The sequence below is a fragment of the Opisthocomus hoazin genome, chromosome 1 (assembly GCF_030867145.1).
Source record: "Opisthocomus hoazin isolate bOpiHoa1 chromosome 1, bOpiHoa1.hap1, whole genome shotgun sequence".
In the NCBI taxonomy this organism is placed as follows: domain Eukaryota; kingdom Metazoa; phylum Chordata; class Aves; order Opisthocomiformes; family Opisthocomidae; genus Opisthocomus; species Opisthocomus hoazin.
The window spans coordinates 4,087,090-4,105,251 of record NC_134414.1 but is presented as its reverse complement, the minus strand read 5'-3'; the positions used below and the strand labels follow the sequence as shown (position 1 = coordinate 4,105,251).

At 62.2% G+C, this 18,162-nt stretch overlaps 2 protein-coding genes across 6 annotated transcripts; both read right to left on the bottom strand.

The window, feature by feature from the left end:
• Positions 1 to 253: 253 nt before the first annotated feature.
• LOC142360706 (putative mitochondrial transporter UCP3) lies at positions 254 to 6,867 on the bottom strand. Of its 4 annotated transcripts, XM_075415216.1 has the most exons (7): positions 4,597 to 6,866; positions 2,915 to 3,056; positions 2,620 to 2,830; positions 1,617 to 1,814; positions 1,429 to 1,530; positions 1,172 to 1,352; positions 878 to 1,065 (listed from the first exon to the last, which is right to left on the bottom strand). In XM_075415216.1, the coding sequence occupies exons 1-7, from the start codon at positions 4,623 to 4,625 to the stop codon at positions 969 to 971; spliced, it is 960 nt and encodes a 319-aa protein (XP_075271331.1). In that variant the 5' UTR covers positions 4,626 to 6,866; the 3' UTR covers positions 878 to 968. The 4 variants fall into 4 exon arrangements, with proteins under 4 accessions (XP_075271319.1, XP_075271323.1, XP_075271331.1 ...); XM_075415204.1 differs by having other exon boundaries at positions 254 to 1,065; positions 1,172 to 1,530; positions 2,927 to 3,056; positions 4,597 to 6,867; XM_075415208.1 differs by lacking the exon at positions 4,597 to 6,866 and adding an exon at positions 3,299 to 3,373 and having other exon boundaries at positions 254 to 1,065; positions 1,172 to 1,530.
• A 5,148-nt stretch (positions 6,868 to 12,015) lies between these two features.
• LOC142360661 (putative mitochondrial transporter UCP3) lies at positions 12,016 to 17,590 on the bottom strand. 2 transcript variants are annotated; one of them, XM_075415192.1, is made up of 7 exons: positions 15,891 to 17,590; positions 14,209 to 14,350; positions 13,913 to 14,123; positions 12,918 to 13,115; positions 12,730 to 12,831; positions 12,473 to 12,653; positions 12,016 to 12,366 (listed from the first exon to the last, which is right to left on the bottom strand). In XM_075415192.1, exons 1-7 carry the CDS (start codon positions 15,917 to 15,919, stop codon positions 12,270 to 12,272), a joined length of 960 nt encoding a protein of 319 aa, XP_075271307.1. In that variant the 5' UTR covers positions 15,920 to 17,590; the 3' UTR covers positions 12,016 to 12,269. The 2 variants fall into 2 exon arrangements, with proteins under 2 accessions (XP_075271307.1, XP_075271310.1); XM_075415195.1 differs by having other exon boundaries at positions 14,221 to 14,350.
• Positions 17,591 to 18,162: the final 572 nt, after the last annotated feature.

Below are 18,162 nucleotides of genomic sequence, written 5' to 3'. Positions count from 1 at the left end.
TTGTTGAACCTCATCAGGTTCCTCTCTGCCCAACTCTCCAGCCTGTTCGGGTCTCGCTGGATGGCAGCACAGCCTTCTGGCGTATCCACCACTCCTCCCAGTTTGGTGTCATCAGCAAACTTGCTGAGGGTCCACTCTAACTCTTCATCCAGGTCCTTGATGAAGAAGTTGAACAAGACTGTGGTTCGGGGGTGACTACGCAGGGACGTGAGGGCAAGGACAAAACCAGGGAAAAAAAAGACCGCAGGATTTACTCAAACCCTCGCTGCGCTCCTGCCAGTGGCCGTCGGGCCCCGTGTCACCAACTCATAGGTGACAAACATCACGGCATTCCAGGAGCTGAGCTGCAGGAATGTGGGCAGAAATCCTGGTTTTTTTTCAACCCCCTCCACCCCGCAGCCTTTTCAGGATGAGAACGGGAGAAAATCTGGATTTTGTGGCATGGGCGGGGGGTGAAACCGAGCTGAGGGCACGGAGGGGGCAGCGTCCCCCCCCGGGGCAGCGGTTGTGGCCGTATTTCATCCTACTTGGAAACCCTCTCCGCCACACCCTGGGAAGACTTCGAGCGCCTCTTTTGCTTTCGGATTTGCCTTTTTCTATGAGGAGATCAAAATAAAATCCCCCCCTGAAGCAAAGCAAGGAGCCCTGCTGCGCTCGCACCCCATAGGGGCGGTTTATTGGAAGGAATTGCAGGAATGGCCGCATCCCCCGGCTCGGTCCCGCCGCTGCCGGGAAGCGCTGCTCTTCCCAGCTGGAAAAAAAAAAACCTGTATTTTTTTTTTCCTTTTTTTCCACCTTAAACTTCTCTCCGGAAACCTTCTCGTCGTTTCTCCGTCCGTCTCGTCGCTCCCTCTCCGGAGTCTCCGTCGGGCTGGGGGCGTTGGCCATCGCTGCTCTCCCACCGCTTCGCCAATTAATGTAATTTACTCTTGCGTCTCGCCAACGCTGACGAGAGGGGCCGGGGCGGGTCAGGACTGTGCCAGCACCGTGGCGCGCTGCAGCTGCTCGTAGGAGACGAACATCACGATGTTCCAGGAGCCGAGCCGCAGGAAGGAGGGGACGAACCTGCGCCGGGAAGAGCAGCCGCCGGCGTCGGGATGGCCGGGGAGCGCCGGCCGATGCCGCGGGGTGAAGCGCGGCGTCGGTGTCAGCGCGACGTCCCCCAGCTCACCCCTTGTAGAAGCCGGCGAGGCCGTCCTGCATCAGCAGGGCGAGGAGGCAGCTGAGCACGTTGCGGTACTGCCCGGGGCCGGCGTTCATGTACCGCGTCTTCACCACGTCCACCGGCGACGCCACCAGCGTGGCGCAGAAGCCGGCGCCGAAGGCGGCCACGAAATGGCAGGGGACGTTGTCTGCAGGGCAGAGCTGAGCGTCGTGGGGAGGGGGACGGCGCCCGGCTGTGTGTCCCCTCCCCAGCGCCGTCCTCACCTGTCATCAGCTGCGCCCGCAGCAGCGCGTCCTTAACGAGGTCGTAGGTGACGAGCTCGCCGCAGTTGATGATGGCGTTGCGGGCGATGTTGGGCAGCGTCCCTGTGCAGGAGGGTGGTGGCATCCCAGGTGGGTGTCCCCATTCCCACCCCTTCCCAGTCCCCGTCCCAGTTCTCCTCCGTCCCTACCTCGCCACAGCCCGCGGACGCCCTCCTCCCTGGCGATGGTGCAGTAGGCGTCCACCGTCCCGCTGTACCGCCGGGCGCCCGCCGGCAGCGCCCCGTTGGCCTGGAACCGCACCTTGACCACGTCGGTGGGTTGGGCGCACGTCACCGCCACCGCGCCCGTGGTGCAGCCCGCCAGCACCCGCGCCCCCAGCCCTGCGCCTGGAGAGGGCAGGCGCTGGGAATCCCAGAATCACAGGATGGTCGGGGTTGGCAGGGACCCCTGGGGATCCCCCAGCCCAACCCCCTGCCAGAGCAGGGTCACCCAGAGCAGGGTGCACAGCACCGCATCCAGCCGGGTCTTGAATATCTCCAGAGAAGGAGACTCCCCAGCCCCTCTGGGCAGCCTGGGCCAGGGCTCCATCACCCTCAGAGGGAAGAAGTTCTTCCTCGGGTTCAGCTGGAACTTCCTCGGCTTCAGTTTGTGCCCGTTGCCCCTTGTCCTGTCGCTGGGCACCACTGGAAAGAGTCTGGCCCCATCCTCCTGACCCCCACCATGCAGATATTTGTAGGCATTTCTAAGGTCCCCTCGCAGCCTTCTCTTCTCCAGGCTGAACAAGCCCAGCTCCCTCAGCCTCTCCTCGTAGGACAGATGCTCCAGTCCCCTCACCATCCTCGTAGCCCTCCGCTGGACTCTCTCCAGTAGCTCCTCATCTTTCTTGAACTGGGGAACCCAGCACTGGACACAGCACTGCAGATGGGGCCTCACCAGGGCAGAGCAGAGGGGGAGGAGAACCTCCCTCGCCCCGCTGCCCACACTCCTCCTGATGCACCCCAGGATCCCATCGGCCTTCTTGGCAGCCAGGGCACGCTGCTGGCTCATGGTCAACCTGTTGTCCACCAGCACACCCAGGAACCCCCCACCCCGTCGGGACCCCTGGGGGGTGAGCAGTTTGGGGACCCCCTCCCCCGGGAGAGGGTCGTTGCTTTGGGGACAGGGTCCCGACCCCCCCCGCTGGCCACTCACTCTCGGCACCCTTGGGGGTGTAGAGCTGCTTGACGGAGTCGTAGAGCCCGATGCGGATGGAGGCGAAGCTCATCTGGCGCTGCAGGCCGGCCGCCAGCCCGCTGTACAGGCTGCGGGGTCCCTCCGTCCTCACCATGGTGCTCAGCGTCCCCAAAACGCCCCGGTACTGCACGGTGCCGGCGCCGCGGGGGATCCGCACCTCGCCCTGGATCTGCGGGATGCAGAAATGGGGTGAGGGGGGGGTTGGGGGGGGGGTCACCCCACCGCTGCGGGGGGCCGGAGGTGGGGATCGTACCTGCAGCCGCACCTTGGCGGTGTCCAGGGGGAAGGTGACGAGGTCGGCGATGCAGCCGGCCGTCCCCGCGCTGAAGAACTTCACGGCGGCTGTCGGGGGCACCTCGGGGGGCTTCAGACCCACCATCGTGGTGGGGTGGGCGCTGGGAGGAAAAAGGGGGAGCCCGGTTTAGGGACGCGATGGCTGTGGGACAACTTCGGACAACCCCGAAAGCCAAATTTCCCATTTCCTCGCCCGCAGCCCGGGGGAAGCCGAGGCTCGGGGCGTCCTCGCTCGGCACGGGGTTCACCGATGTCCCCCCCCACCCCGTCCAGTCCCACCCAGGGCAAAACAGAGGAGCTGGGTGAAAGCCTCTCCCCCGCCGTGACCTCCCCGGGGCCGCACCGTGGGACCTCGGCACCGCGTCCTCTGCCTCACGCCCCTCGCCGCGCAGCCATCGCCCGGCTGCCGGCGCCTTGGCCCTCGCCTTATATCGCGCGCGGGAGGACATTCCAGCGGCCGCGGGCGTCGGGTGACAGCCAAACCCAGTTCCCCCGCTGGCATTTGAGACGGTGACGGTGGGGCCACCCAGCACTCGTGACGGGGCTGCTGTGTTTCCAACCCTCCGCTCCCCCACAGGGCTCGGGTTGGGAGGGGGGGTCCTGCCCCGACCTCCAGCACCCACGGGTGCGGATTTTTAGGCTAAACACGTGCTGGGAAGGGCGCGGCGCAGGCAACGAGTGCCCAGGGCTTTGCGATGATGGTTTGGTGGCAGAGCGGGGCAGGTCGGAGCCCTTCGACCCCGGCATGGACCCCGCAGCCGTAATCCTGGGAGGGGATCGTGCCCCTGGACACAGCACTGGTGAGGCCGCACCTCGAGTGCTGTGTTCAGTTTTGGGCCCCTCACTCCAGGAAGGACATTGAGGGGCTGGAGCGTGTCCAGAGAAGGGCAGCGAGGCTGGGGAGGGGTCTGGAGAACAAGTCTGATGGGGAGCGGCTGAGGGAGATGGGGCTGCTCAGTCTGGAGAAGAGGAGGCTGAGGGGAGACCTTCTCGCTCTCTACAGCTCCCTGACAGGAGGGTGTAGTGAGGGGGGGTTGGTCTCTTCTCCCCAGGAACCAGCGACAGGATGAGAGGAGATGGCCTCAAGCTGCGTCAGGGGAGGTTCAGATTGGATATTGGGAAAAATTTCTTTCCTGCAAGAGTGGTCAGGCCTTGGCCCAGGCTGCCCAGGGCAATGGTGGAGTCCCCAACCCTGGAGGGGTTCAAACACCATGTGGATGTGGCCCTTGGGGACATGGTTGAGCAGACATGGTGGGGTTGGGTTGGCAGTTGGACTTGATGATCTTGGAGGTCTTTTCCAGCCTTAATGATTCGGAGATTCAAGAAATGCCTCTTCTCCGTTTTCTTAAAACTCGCCCCGTCTGTCCCCGGGAGCCATCCCGCACTACAGGCACCCCCCGCCACGCGACGCGCTCCCGGCAGCCCGCACGTCCCCCTCGCTGTGCAGAAAGCCTCGGCTCTTGCCCGCCCGCACGCAAGAGCGATTCTGAGCTGGTTTGACGCTGCCTTTGCTGCATCCATCGGGCTCCAGGCAGCTCGTCCGGCGCCAACTCCCCTCTCCGGCTCGCTGCCGGCTCGTTTTCCTGGCCCATGCTCCACCGCTGACCCAAACGCAAGGGGAAGAAGCTGTTGATCTCATACCTCAGATGCAACTCAGCTGTCGACATCATCACCTCCTCCGTGACCGTGTTCACGACCCAGCTGCCCTCGCCGGGAGTCACAGGGCCGCGCTGATGGCCCCGCTTCGGGCGGCTGGCGGGAGGCTCCGAGCTCTGCGGCAGCGTGCGGGCACCGAATCACAGAATGTTTGGGGTTGGAAGGGACCTCTGTGGGTCACCCAGTCCAACCCCCTGCCGAAGCAGGGTCACCTACAGTAGGTTGTAGAGGACCTTGACCAGGCGGGTCTTGAATATCTCCAGAGAAGGAGACTCCACAGCCCCTCTGGGCAGCCTGGGCCAGGGCTCCGTCACCCTCAGAGGGAAGAAGTTCTTCCTCGTCTTCAGCTGGAACTTCCTCGGCTTCAGTTTGTGCCCGTTGCCCCTTGTCCTGTCGCTGGGCACCACTGGAAAGAGCTTGGCCCCGTCCTCCTGACACCCACCTTGAAGAGATTTATCGGCATTTCTAAGGTCCCCTCGCAGCCTTCTCTTCTCCAGGCTGAACAAGCCCAGCTCCCTCAGCCTCTCCTTGTAGCAGAGATGCTCCAGTCCCCTCCTCATCCTCGTAGCCCTCCGCTGGACTCTCTCCAGTAGCTCCTCATCTTTCTTGAACTGGGGAGCCCAGAACTGGACACAGTACTCCAGATGAGGCCCAAGGCAGGGCCCAAGAGATTTTCCCCACCGGGGTCTAACGCAGCACGGGCGAGTCGTCAGCAGCGAGTGACGCATTCAGGATTTCCCCTGTGAAAAACCAACCCTGCAGAGGCGGGAGGAAACAGGGATGCTGCCACTTCCGTTCTTTAAATCCTGAATTCAAAGCATGGTGTGAAAAGGAGCTTGAATTCGGAGCACCCGCTCGCCTCCGAGGTCCGACTCGTTCCGCGCCGGCTGCGCTATCCGGCCATCATCTGTCTGCAACGCGGCGAGCTTCCCGCGTGCCCCCTGCCCGGCCGCGGACCTGCGCCGTCCCCGGGGGAAGGAGTTTCTCCAGGGGAAGGGGTCCCGTCCGCCCGGTGCCCACCGGCTCGGGGCACCTTGCAGCAGCCAGCAAGAAACCGGGGGAATTTTATTGAAAGGCAAAGACTGGAGAGCAGTACAAAAATAACTTAGCTTGGTTTGTACCAAAGTCCGTTACCCAAAAGGTACCTGACATAAAAATGTACAAAAATAATTTAGGATAGAAAAAAAGTTACATATTTGTAGTAAAACCCTTTTGTACACACGTCAGGACGTTGCAGTACCCTTGGCCCATATTTACAGGAGCAGCTCGGGCACACGCGTTCCTCGAGAAGCGGAGAATTACGCTTCCCACCAAGGATTTTTGAAAGGCCACCAGGGAGGGAGCTCGTCTTCACAGCGGGGAGGCAACAGGTCACTGCTCGCCGCTGGGACGGCAAACTCCCGCTCTGCTCCACCCAAGGAGCCGTCTCACACCGGGATGCTTTGTGTTCACTCCAGAAGTACAAAAGAAGGTTAAACAGAGAAAGTTCATACGAATAAATCTGAGAAATGGAGCTTCTGGAGAGCCAACATCAGCTTGTTGGTCACCGGAGCGGTGAGTCTCAGCGGGGACCTGCCCTCGCAGGACACAACGCTCGCTCAGCTCCCCGTGGTCGGCTGCCGGGCTTCAGGTCCCGCTGAGGGGACACCAACCAAGCAAATTAAAAATCAGAGCCCGAAACCTACGGCTTCCACCTCCTCTTCCCGGAGGACTCGGCCTTTGCCGCCGTGTTGGGCCGCGGCTCGGGAAGCAGCCGCCGGCCTCTCGCCAGCGCTACTCCTTCTTGGACAGCTGAGCAGAGAAGATCCTGGCGATTCTTTTGGTTTCCTCTTCCGAGAGATCTCAGGCTCTCCCCTCTCATGGCCATTCCCAACTCCTCCTCCTTCCCTAAGCCACGAAGAAAGGCGTCTACGACAAGTTTGGAGAAGAGGGGCTCAAAGGCGGCATCCCCTTGGAGTGTGGCGGTGAAAACCTCTGGAGCACTGGCTACGTGTTTCACAACAACCCGGACAAAGTCTTCAAGGAGTTCTTTGGTGGAGACAACCCCTTTGCGGGTAGGTGGGGGGCTCCGGGGGGTGGCCCAGGCTCCCCCTCTGTGTGGGGCTGTGGCCACCACCACCTCTGAGCTTTAAGCTTTAGGAGATGTTTCCCTGCCCCAGCTACTCTCAGGTCCCTCTGGGGCTGCTGGTCCCCCGCTGCCTGGAGGTTAGATCCTGACTTCCCTCGGTCCCAGGCGGGTGAGAGGCCCGAGGGGCGCGTGTTCAGGCCATCAGCTCTCCCCAGCGACCGTTGGGCCCCTTTTCTTCGAGGATTTGCGGCAAAAAGAGGGGTTGGGTTGGCGAGGCTGCCGTAAAGGCGTGAGCAAGATAAAAACGCTCCCGGAGGAAAACTCTTCAGCTGGAGGGGGAAGGTGGTCCCAGGCAGAAGCAGGTTTCTGGGTGGCAGATTTAGGGCGCTCAGCTTCCATGATGAGGAGACCCCAAGGGACCCCCCTAGACCTCTGATGCGAGCGTGGTGACCCCCCTCAGCCCACCTCTGCTCGCTCCTGCAGAGTTCTTTGCTGAGGATGGCTCGGAGTTGACCCTGCCCTTCGGAGGGCTGCGAGGACGAGGAGCGGTGAAGCAAGACCCCCCAGTCGTGCGGGATCTCTGCCTCTCCCTTGAAGACCTCTTCTACGGCTGCACCAAGAAGATGAAGATCTCGCGCAGGGTAGGGGCGGTGGGGCTGAAGGGGGGGGGCACGCTGGGCAGGGTCGGGGGGTGGCTCCACGTCTGTGCTGCGGAGGGGGATCTGCACGGAACCCGGCACAAACACCGGCAGGATCCGAACGGGTGCTCTCCTCTCCTGGCTTGCCAAAGGGAATTCGGCGCGAGGGGTGAGGTGGAAGCTGGTGGGAAGGCAGGGCTGGTTTCGGAGCAGGGTGAGGAGCAGCACAGCGTTTCCTGGGCTCGCACAGTTGAATTTTTACACCGCGCTGTGTCTCCTCTCTGCTCCCAGTGACCTGCGTCCCTCCTCTCGCTGTCCCAAATCTCCTGGTTCCAGCCCTGAGTTTCTCCTGCTTGATCTGATCCCATTTGTACCTGCAGCTGCCTAGCTGTGGAGCAGGAGCCGTCCTTGTCACCACTGGCTCACGTGTGGCTGGATGAGCAGAGCAGCTACAACCCTGTCTTTGGGCACCATGGCGTCACAGATCACCTCTCTGTGTTGTCCCTCGGTGGGGTGGCAGCCCTGCTGAGAAGGACTTGGGGTGCCGGGGGATGAGAAGCTGGCCAGGACCCGGCAGTGTGCGCTGGCAGCCCCGAAGGCCAACCGTGCCCTGGGCTGCATCCCCAGCAGCGTGGGCACGGGGTGAGGGAGGGGATTCTGCCCCTCTGCCCCGCTCTGCTGAGACCCCCCGGGAGTCCTGCGTCCAGCTCTGGAGCCCTCAGCACAGGACAGAGCTGGAGCTGTGGGAGCGGGGCCAGAGGAGGCCCCAGCAATGATGCGAGGGCTGGAACCCCTCTGCTGGGAGGAAAGGCTGGGAGAGCTGGGGCTGCTCAGCCTGGGGAAGAGAAGGCAGCTTTCCAGTGCTTAAAGGGGGCTGGGGACAAACGTTTCAGCAGGGCCTGTAGCATAGGACAAGGGGAACGGTTTTGAACTAAAAGAGGGGAGATTTAGACTGGATATGAGGAGAAATTAATTTATGGTGAGGGTGGTGAGGCCCTGGCCCAGGTTGCCCAGAGAGGTGGTCGATGCCCCATCCCTGGGAACATTCCAGGCCAGGTTGGACAGGGCTCTAAGCGACCTGATCCAGTTGGAGATGTCCCTGCCTGTGGCAGGGGCCTTGACTGGATGGCCTTGCCATGTCCCTTCCAGCCCAAACCATTCTGTGACAGCCTGGAGGTGGCTGCCCCACCAGCCGGGCCGTGTCCGGCACCGCAGGGTCCTCATCCGGGCTGGGGGAACCGGAGCCCGGTGCTGGCTGCTCTGCCGGCCGAGCCGAGCTCCCACCTGGCCGCAGACCCAACCTCTCCCAAGGGCACCCGGTTCTGCTCACCCCCTCATCTACCCCCCAGGTGATGAACGAAGACGGCCAAACGAGCACCATCAGAGATAAAATCCTCACGATCGACGTGCAGCCGGGCTGGAAGCAGGGCACCAGGATCACCTTCGAGAAGGAAGGAGACCAGGTAACGACCCTGGCGGAAGCTCTTTGCGGGTTGCCCGTTGCTGCGGGCGGTCGGCAGCGCGGCGAACGGGGCGATCCAGCGTCACCGCGCTCAGAAACGCGCTGAGGAACCCTTCCTGCCCGGGTTTTCCGTAGGATGGTTAAAAACAGAATTGAAAAGGGGTGGTTTGCTGCCTGGTGTCACCTTTGTGAACCCCGGTCTGATTTCTCTTGGCTGTTTTGTTTTATTAAATGAACAAAACACCTTCCCCTTCTCCGTAGCCAGCTGAAAGCAGCCACCAAGGGACAGGCATTCGTGTCACCTTTCCCTCTGTAAGATCATATGGTTTAGACCGAAAAAATCCAGATATCTTATTTTTCCCCTCAATTTTAGGGCCCAAACATCACCCCAGCTCGCATCACCGTCATTGTGCAGGAGAAACTCCACACAATGTTCGTTTTTGGGGTTTTCTTTCCCCTCAGTTTTAGGGCCCAGACATCATTCCAGCTGACATCACCTTCATTGTCCAGGAGAAATTCTACGTGATGTTAGTTTTTGGTTTGGTTTTTTTCCCCCTTCAATTTTAGGGCCCAAATATCACTCCAGCTGAGATCACCTTCGTTGTGCAGGAGAAACTCCACACGATGTTCATTTTTGGGGTTTTTTTCCTCTCAATTTTAGGGCCCAAACGTCATTCCAGCTGACATCACCTTCATTGTCCAGGAGAAACCCCACCCGAGGTTCAAAAGAGCCAACGACAACCTCGTGTACATCGCCACCGTCCCCCTGGGGAAGGTAAAGAGCCCAAGCGAGAGGCCGGAGCCGGCCCCGGCTTACGTTTGCCCCCTGGGGCTGTGCGTGGCAGCTGCGGGACCCACTGTGTGCCTTGCAGGCGCTGGTCGGCTGCGCGGTGGAGGTGAGGACGCTGGACGGGAGGCTGCTGAACATCCCCATCAACGACATCGTGGAGTAAGCGCCGTGGGGCAAGCGGCTGCGGGGCCGGCGCGGTGGCCGAGGAGGCGGACGGGGCGCTTGGGAGGAAACTCGGCGTTGGCGCGCTGCTCCCCGGTGAGAGCTCGGCGCTTCCCGAGCGCGTCCCCGTTGCCGGAATTAGCGCGATTTTGGTGCTCCAAAGCTTTTCCAGGAGCTGTGGGGCTGGGGGGAAACCAGCCTGGAGGAGGAGGGTGCCCACCACGGGCTGATCTTCTGGGAGAGGGCTTGGTGTGGGTGGGTGGAAGACCCGAGGAGCCTGGGGACACAAGGCAGGCCTCCGCTTGGAGCTGGAGGAGCAACCTCGCCCTGAGAAACCCGCTGGGAAGCGTGCGGGGATGGGGGGGCTCTGCGGTCGGGGAGCTGGGTCCCGCGGCTCCTCCCAGCTCCGTCCTTCCCTTCGCAGCCCCACGTACTGCAAAGTGGTGCCGGGGGAGGGGATGCCGCTGCTCCAGGACCCCCGGCGCAGAGGTGACCTCCTCATCTACTTCAACATCTGCTTTCCCAAGAAGCTCACGCCGGAGAAGAAGACGCTCCTGAGAAGCGCTCTCCTGTCCTAGGGAGCGACGGCCTCCGCCCTCCCTCCAATAAAGCCCTGGGAGCAGGTAGAGGGGGTTCCCGGCACCCAGCACCCCAAAACGCAGCACCCTTGTGCCTGTTTCCCCTGGGCCTCAGCGAGGAGTCGGCTCCATCCCTGCCACCCCACGAGGGGTGCTGGAGGATTTGGGGGGGGGGGGGGGCGGGTTGCAGTACTCCCAGCTCCACTCCTGCATGGGAGCAGCGACGGTTCACAGAATCCCAGCATGGTGGGGTTGGCAGGGCCCTCTGGAGATCCCCCAGCCCAACCCCCTGCCCAAGCAGGGTCACCCAGAGCAGGATGCACAGGACCACGTCCAGCCGGGGTTGGAATATCTCCAGAGAAGGAGACTCCACAGCCCCTCTGGGCAGCCTGGGCCAGGGCTCCATCACCCTCAGAGGGAAGAAGTTCTTCCTCATCTTCAGCTGGAGCTTCCTCGGCTTCAGTTTGTGCCCGTTGCCCCTTGTCCTGTCACTAGGCACCACTGCAAAGAGTCTGGCCCCGTCCTCCTGACACCCACCCTGCAGATATTTATCGACATTTCTAAGGTCCCCTCTCAGCCTTCTCTTCCCCAGGCTGAACAAGCCCAGCTCCCTCAGCCTCTCCTCCTGGGAGAGATGCTCCAGTCCCCTCCTCATCCTTGTAGCCCTCCGCTGGACTCTCTCCAGTAGCTCCTCATCTTTCTTGAACTGGGGAGCCAAGCACTGGACGCAGCACTGCAGCTGGGGCCTCACCAGGGCAGAGCAGAGGGGGAGGAGAACCTACCTCGACCTGCTGGCCACACTCCTCCTAATGCACCCAGGATCCCATTGGCCTTCATGGCAGCCAGGGCACGCTGCTGGCTCATGGTCACCCTGTCGTCCCCCAGCACTCCCAGTCCCTCTCCGCAGAGCTGCTCTCCAGCAGGTCAGCCCCAGCCTGTACTGGTGCCTGGGGTTGTTCCTCCCCAGGTGCAGGACCCTGCCCCTGCCCTTGTTGAACCTCATCAGGTTCCTCTCTGCCCAACTCTCCAGCCTGTTCGGGTCTCGCTGGATGGCAGCACAGCCTTCTGGCGTATCCACCACTCCTCCCAGTTTGGTGTCATCAGCAAACTTGCTGAGGGTCCACTCTAACTCTTCATCCAGGTCCTTGATGAAGAAGTTGAACAAGACTGTGGTTCGGGGGTGACTACGCAGGGACGTGAGGGCAAGGACAAAACCAGGGAAAAAAAAGACCGCAGGATTTACTCAAACCCTCGCTGCGCTCCTGCCAGTGGCCGTCGGGCCCCGTGTCACCAACTCATAGGTGACAAACATTGCCGTGGCATTCCAGGAGCTGAGCTGCAGGAATGTGGGCAGAAATCCTGTTTTTTTTTCAACCCCCTCCACCCCGCAGCCTTTTCAGGATGAGAACGGGAGAAAATCTGGATTTTGTGGCATGGGCGGGGGGTGAAACCGAGCTGAGGGCACGGAGGGGGCAGCGTCCCCCCCCGGGGCAGCGGTTGTGGCTGTATTTCATCCTACTTGGAAACCCTCTCCGCCACACCCTGGGAAGACTTCGAGCGCCTCTTTTGCTTTCGGATTTGCCTTTTTCTATCGGGAGATCAAAATAAAATCCCCCCCTGAAGCAAAGCAAGGAGCCCTGCTGCGCTCGCACCCCATAGGGGCGGTTTATTGGAAGGAATTGCAGGAACGGCCGCGTCCCCCGGCTCGGTCCCGCCGCTGCCGGGAAGCGCTGCTCTTCCCAGCTGGAAAAAAAAAAACCTGTATTTTTTTTTTCCTTTTTTTCCACCTTAAACTTCTCTCCGGAAACCTTCTCGTCGTTTCTCCGTCCGTCTCATCGCTCCCTCTCCGGAGTCTCCGTCGGGCTGGGGGCGTTGGCCATCGCTGCTCTCCCACCGCTTCACCAATTAATGTAATTTACTCTTGCGTCTCGCCAACGCTGACGAGAGGGGCCGGGGCGGGTCAGGACTGTGCCAGCACCGTGGCGCGCTGCAGCTGCTCGTAGGAGACGAACATCACGATGTTCCAGGAGCCGAGCCGCAGGAAGGACGGGACGAACCTGCGCCGGGAAGAGCAGCCGCCGGCGTCGGGATGGCCGGGGAGCGCCGGGCGATGCCGCAGGGTGAAGCGCGGCGTCGGTGTCAGCACGACGTCCCCCAGCTCACCCCTTGTAGAAGCCGGCGAGGCCGTCCTGCATCAGCAGGGCGAGGAGGCAGCTGAGCACGTTGCGGTACTGCCCGGGGCCGGCGTTCATGTACCGCGTCTTCACCACGTCCACCGGCGACGCCACCAGCGTGGCGCAGAAGCCGGCGCCGAAGGCGGCCACGAAATGGCAGGGGACGTTGTCTGCAGGGCAGAGCTGAGCGTCGTGGAGAGGGGGACGGCGCCCGGCTGTGTGTCCCCTCCCCAGCGCCGTCCTCACCTGTCATCAGCTGCGCCCGCAGCAGCGCGTCCTTAACGAGGTCGTAGGTGACGAGCTCGCCGCAGTTGATGATGGCGTTGCGGGCGATGTTGGGCAGCGTCCCTGTGCAGGAGGGTGGTGGCATCCCAGGTGGGTGTCCCCATTCCCACCCCTTCCCAGTCCCCGTCCCAGTTCTCCTCCGTCCCTACCTCGCCACAGCCCGCGGACGCCCTCCTCCCTGGCGATGGTGCAGTAGGCGTCCACCGTCCCGCTGTACCGCCGGGCGCCCGCCGGCAGCGCCCCGTTGGCCTGGAACCGCACCTTGACCACGTCGGTGGGTTGGGCGCACGTCACCGCCACCGCGCCCGTGGTGCAGCCCGCCAGCACCCGCGCCCCCAGCCCTGCGCCTGGAGAGGGCAGGCGCTGGGAATCCCAGAATCACAGGATGGTCGGGGTTGGCAGGGACCCCTGGGGATCCCCCAGCCCAACCCCCTGCCAGAGCAGGGTCACCCAGAGCAGGCGGCACAGCACCGCATCCAGCCGGGTCTTGAATATCTCCAGAGGAGACTCCCCAGCCCCTCTGGGCAGCCTGGGCCAGGGCTCCGTCACCCTCAGAGGGAAGAAGTTCTTCCTCATGTTCAGCTGGAGCTTCCTCGGCTTCAGTTTGTGCCTGTTGCCCCTTGTCCTGTCGCTGGGCACCACTGGAAAGAGTCTGGCCCCATCCTCCTGACCCCCACCATGCAGATATTTGTAGGCATTTCTAAGGTCCCCTCGCAGCCTTCTCCAGGCTGAACAAGCCCAGCTCCCTCAGCCTCTCCTCGTAGGAGAGATGCTCCAGTCCCCTCACCATCCTCGTAGCCCTCCGCTGGACTCTCTCCAGTAGCTCCTCATCTTTCTTGAACTGGGGAGCCCAGCACTGGACACAGCACTGCAGATGGGGCCTCACCAGGGCAGAGCAGAGGGGGAGGAGAACCTCCCTCGCCCCGCTGCCCACACTCCTCCTGATGCACCCCAGGATCCCATCGGCCTTCTTGGCAGCCAGGGCACGCTGCTGGCTCATGGTCAACCTGTTGTCCACCAGCACACCCAGGAACCCCCCACCCCGTCGGGACCCCTGGGGGGTGAGCAGTTTGGGGACCCCCTCCCCCGGGAGAGGGTCGTTGCTTTGGGGACAGGGTCCCGACCCCCCCCGCTGGCCACTCACTCTCGGCACCCTTGGGGGTGTAGAGCTGCTTGACGGAGTCGTAGAGCCCGATGCGGATGGAGGCGAAGCTCATCTGGCGCTGCAGGCCGGCCGCCAGCCCGCTGTACAGGCTGCGGGGTCCCTCCGTCCTCACCATGGTGCTCAGCGTCCCCAAAACGCCCCGGTACTGCACGGTGCCGGCGCCGCGGGGGATCCGCACCTCGCCCTGGATCTGCGGGATGCAGAAATGGGGTGATGGGGGTTTGGGGGGGGGTTGTCACCCCACCGCTGCGGGGGGCCGGAGGTGGGGATCGTACCTGCAGCCGCACCTTGGCGGTGTCCAGGGGGAAGGTGACGAGGTCGGCGATGCAGCCGGCCGTCCCCGCGCTGAAGAACTTCACGGCGGCTGTCGGGGGCACCTCGGGGGGCTTCAGACCCACCATCGTGGTGGGGTGGGCGCTGGGAGGAAAAAGGGGGAGCCCGGTTTAGGGACGCGATGGCTGTGGGACAACTTCGGACAACCCCGAAAGCCAAATTTCCCATTTCCTCGCCCGCAGCCCGGGGGAAGCCGAGGCTCGGGGCGTCCTCGCTCGGCACGGGGTTCACCGATGTCCCCCCCCACCCCGTCCAGTCCCACCCAGGGCAAAACAGAGGAGCTGGGTGAAAGCCTCTCCCCCGCCGTGACCTCCCCGGGGCCGCACCGTGGGACCTCGGCACCGCGTCCTCTGCCTCACGCCCCTCGCTGCGCAGCCATCGCCCGGCTGCCGGCGCCTTGGCCCTCGCCTTATATCGCGCGCGGGAGGACATTCCAGCGGCCGCGGGCGTCGGGTGACAGCCAAACCCAGTTCCCCCGCTGGCATTTGAGACAGTGACGGTGGGGCCACCCAGCACTCGTGACGGGGCTGCTGTGTTTCCAACCCTCCGCTCCCCCACAGGGCTCGGGTTGGGAGGGGGGGTCCTGCCCCGACCTCCAGCACCCACGGGTGCGGATTTTTAGGCTAAACACGTGCTGGGAAGGGCGCGGCGCAGGCAACGAGTGCCCAGGGCTTTGCGATGATGGTTTGGTGGCAGAGCGGGGCAGGTCGGAGCCCTTCGACCCCGGCATGGACCCCGCAGCCGTAATCCTGGGAGGGGATCGTGCCCCTGGACACAGCACTGGTGAGGCCGCACCTCGAGTGCTGTGTTCAGTTTTGGGCCCCTCACTCCAGGAAGGACATTGAGGGGCTGGAGCGTGTCCAGAGAAGGGCAGCGAGGCTGGGGAGGGGTCTGGAGAACAAGTCTGATGGGGAGCGGCTGAGGGAGATGGGGCTGCTCAGTCTGGAGAAGAGGAGGCTGAGGGGAGACCTTCTCGCTCTCTACAGCTCCCTGACAGGAGGGTGTAGTGAGGGGGGGTTGGTCTCTTCTCCCCAGGAACCAGCGACAGGATGAGAGGAGATGGCCTCAAGCTGCGTCAGGGGAGGTTCAGATTGGATATTGGGAAAAATTTCTTTCCTGCAAGAGTGGTCAGGCCTTGGCCCAGGCTGCCCAGGGCAATGGTGGAGTCCCCAACCCTGGAGGGGTTCAAACACCATGTGGATGTGGCCCTTGGGGACATGGTTGAGCAGACATGGTGGGGTTGGGTTGGCAGTTGGACTTGATGATCTTGGAGGTCTTTTCCAGCCTTAATGATTCGGAGATTCAAGAAATGCCTCTTCTCCGTTTTCTTAAAACTCGCCCCGTCTGTCCCCGGGAGCCATCCCGCACTACAGGCACCCCCCGCCACGCGACGCGCTCCCGGCAGCCCGCACGTCCCCCTCGCTGTGCAGAAAGCCTCGGCTCTTGCCCGCCCGCACGCAAGAGCGATTCTGAGCTGGTTTGACGCTGCCTTTGCTGCATCCATCGGGCTCCAGGCAGCTCGTCCGGCGCCAACTCCCCTCTCCGGCTCGCTGCCGGCTCGTTTTCCTGGCCCATGCTCCACCGCTGACCCAAACGCAAGGGGAAGAAGCTGTTGATCTCATACCTCAGATGCAACTCAGCTGTCGACATCATCACCTCCTCCGTGACCGTGTTCACGACCCAGCTGCCCTCGCCGGGAGTCACAGGGCCGCGCTGATGGCCCCGCTTCGGGCGGCTGGCGGGAGGCTCCGAGCTCTGCGGCAGCGTGCGGGCACCGAATCACAGAATGTTTGGGGTTGGAAGGGACCTCTGTGGGTCACCCAGTCCAACCCCCTGCCGAAGCAGGGTCACCTACAGTAGGTTGTAGAGGACCTTGACCAGGCGGGTCTTGAATATCTCCAGAGAAGGAGACTCCACAGCCCCTCTGGGCAGCCTGGGCCAGGGCTCCGTCACCCTCAGAGGGAAGAAGTTCTTCCTCGTCTTCAGCTGGAACTTCCTCGGCTTCAGTTTGTGCCCGTTGCCCCTTGTCCTGTCGCTGGGCACCACTGGAAAGAGCTTGGCCCCGTCCTCCTGACACCCACCTTGAAGAGATTTATCGGCATTTCTAAGGTCCCCTCGCAGCCTTCTCTTCTCCAGGCTGAACAAGCCCAGCTCCCTCAGCCTCTCCTTGTAGCAGAGATGCTCCAGTCCCCTCCTCATCCTCGTAGCCCTCCGCTGGACTCTCTCCAGTAGCTCCTCATCTTTCTTGAACTGGGGAGCCCAGAACTGGACACAGTACTCCAGATGAGGCCCAAGGCAGGGCCCAAGAGATTTTCCCCACCGGGGTCTAACGCAGCACGGGCGAGTCGTCAGCAGCGAGTGACGCATTCAGGATTTCCCCTGTGAAAAACCAACCCTGCAGAGGCGGGAGGAAACAGGGATGCTGCCACTTCCGTTCTTTAAATCCTGAATTCAAAGCATGGTGTGAAAAGGAGCTTGAATTCGGAGCACCCGCTCGCCTCCGAGGTCCGACTCGTTCCGCGCCGGCTGCGCTATCCGGCCATCATCTGTCTGCAACGCGGCGAGCTTCCCGCGTGCCCCCTGCCCGGCCGCGGACCTGCGCCGTCCCCGGGGGAAGGAGTTTCTCCAGGGGAAGGGGTCCCGTCCGCCCGGTGCCCACCGGCTCGGGGCACCTTGCAGCAGCCAGCAAGAAACCGGGGGAATTTTATTGAAAGGCAAAGACTGGAGAGCAGTACAAAAATAACTTAGCTTGGTTTGTACCAAAGTCCGTTACCCAAAAGGTACCTGACATAAAAATGTACAAAAATAATTTAGGATAGAAAAAAAGTTACATATTTGTAGTAAAACCCTTTTGTACACACGTCAGGACGTTGCAGTACCCTTGGCCCATATTTACAGGAGCAGCTCGGGCACACGCGTTCCTCGAGAAGCGGAGAATTACGCTTCCCACCAAGGATTTTTGAAAGGCCACCAGGGAGGGAGCTCGTCTTCACAGCGGGGAGGCAACAGGTCACTGCTCGCCGCTGGGACGGCAAACTCCCGCTCTGCTCCACCCAAGGAGCCGTCTCACACCGGGATGCTTTGTGTTCACTCCAGAAGTACAAAAGAAGGTTAAACAGAGAAAGTTCATACGAATAAATCTGAGAAATGGAGCTTCTGGAGAGCCAACATCAGCTTGTTGGTCACCGGAGCGGTGAGTCTCAGCGGGGACCTGCCCTCGCAGGACACAACGCTCGCTCAGCTCCCCGTGGTCGGCCGCCGGGCTTCAGGTCCCGCTGAGGGGACACCAACCAAGCAAATTAAAAATCAGAGCCCGAAACCTACGGCTTCCACCTCCTCTTCCCGGAGGACTCGGCCTTTGCCGCCGTGTTGGGCCGCGGCTCGGGAAGCAGCCGCCGGCCTCTCGCCAGCGCTACTCCTTCTTGGACAGCTGAGCAGAGAAGATCCTGGCGATTCTTTTGGTTTCCTCTTCCGAGAGATCGGCCGTGGGCCTGGGACGATTCGGCCTTCGGTACGGGATGCCCCCCGGCACCGCTCCGCTTCGGCCCTGTGGAGAAGGAGCGAGACGTTAGAGCTCTACCCCGCGTCCGTTTTCTCCGCGCAGCGAACGCCGGCGTCGCGCAGCGTGCGAGATGGTGGATACAAAGGAGAAAAAAAACCCTCACAAAGTGTTCTCCGGTGCTCACCGGTTCTCCTTGGAGGGGTTTTTCCCTCATTCCGCACGCCGAGAGGCAGCTGGTTGGGAAAAGCCTTGTTAGTTCCAAGTCCTGGGGAAGAAAAAAAAAATCCGCGAGGGTGCAAGCTTTCCCTGCCCGCCCCAGGCTTCAGAGCTGCAGCGCTGCTCTTCCTCAGCGCCGCAGAGAGCCAAAGCCGAAGGCCGAAATTCAAAAGGTCCA

Bases quoted from the DNA above. Each gene is read 5' to 3' on its own strand.
- LOC142360661 (XM_075415192.1), bottom strand. From the start codon at position 15,919: ATGATGTCGACAGCTGAGTTGCATCTGAG. The intron at 13,116-13,912 runs GTGAGTGGCCAG...TGCCCTCTCCAG, and splicing joins CACCCCCAAGGGTGCCGAGA to GCGCAGGGCTGGGGGCGCGG. The intron at 12,654-12,729 runs GTGAGGACGGCG...TCTGCCCTGCAG, and splicing joins GCGGGCGCAGCTGATGACAG to ACAACGTCCCCTGCCATTTC.
- LOC142360706 (XM_075415204.1), bottom strand. From the start codon at position 4,625: ATGATGTCGACAGCTGAGTTGCATCTGAG. The intron at 2,831-2,926 runs GTGCGGCTGCAG...TGCATCCCGCAG, and splicing joins TCCCCCTGGACACCGCCAAG to ATCCAGGGCGAGGTGCGGAT. The intron at 1,066-1,171 runs GTGAGCTGGGGG...TTCCCGGCGCAG, and splicing joins CTCGCCGGCTTCTACAAGGG to GTTCGTCCCCTCCTTCCTGC.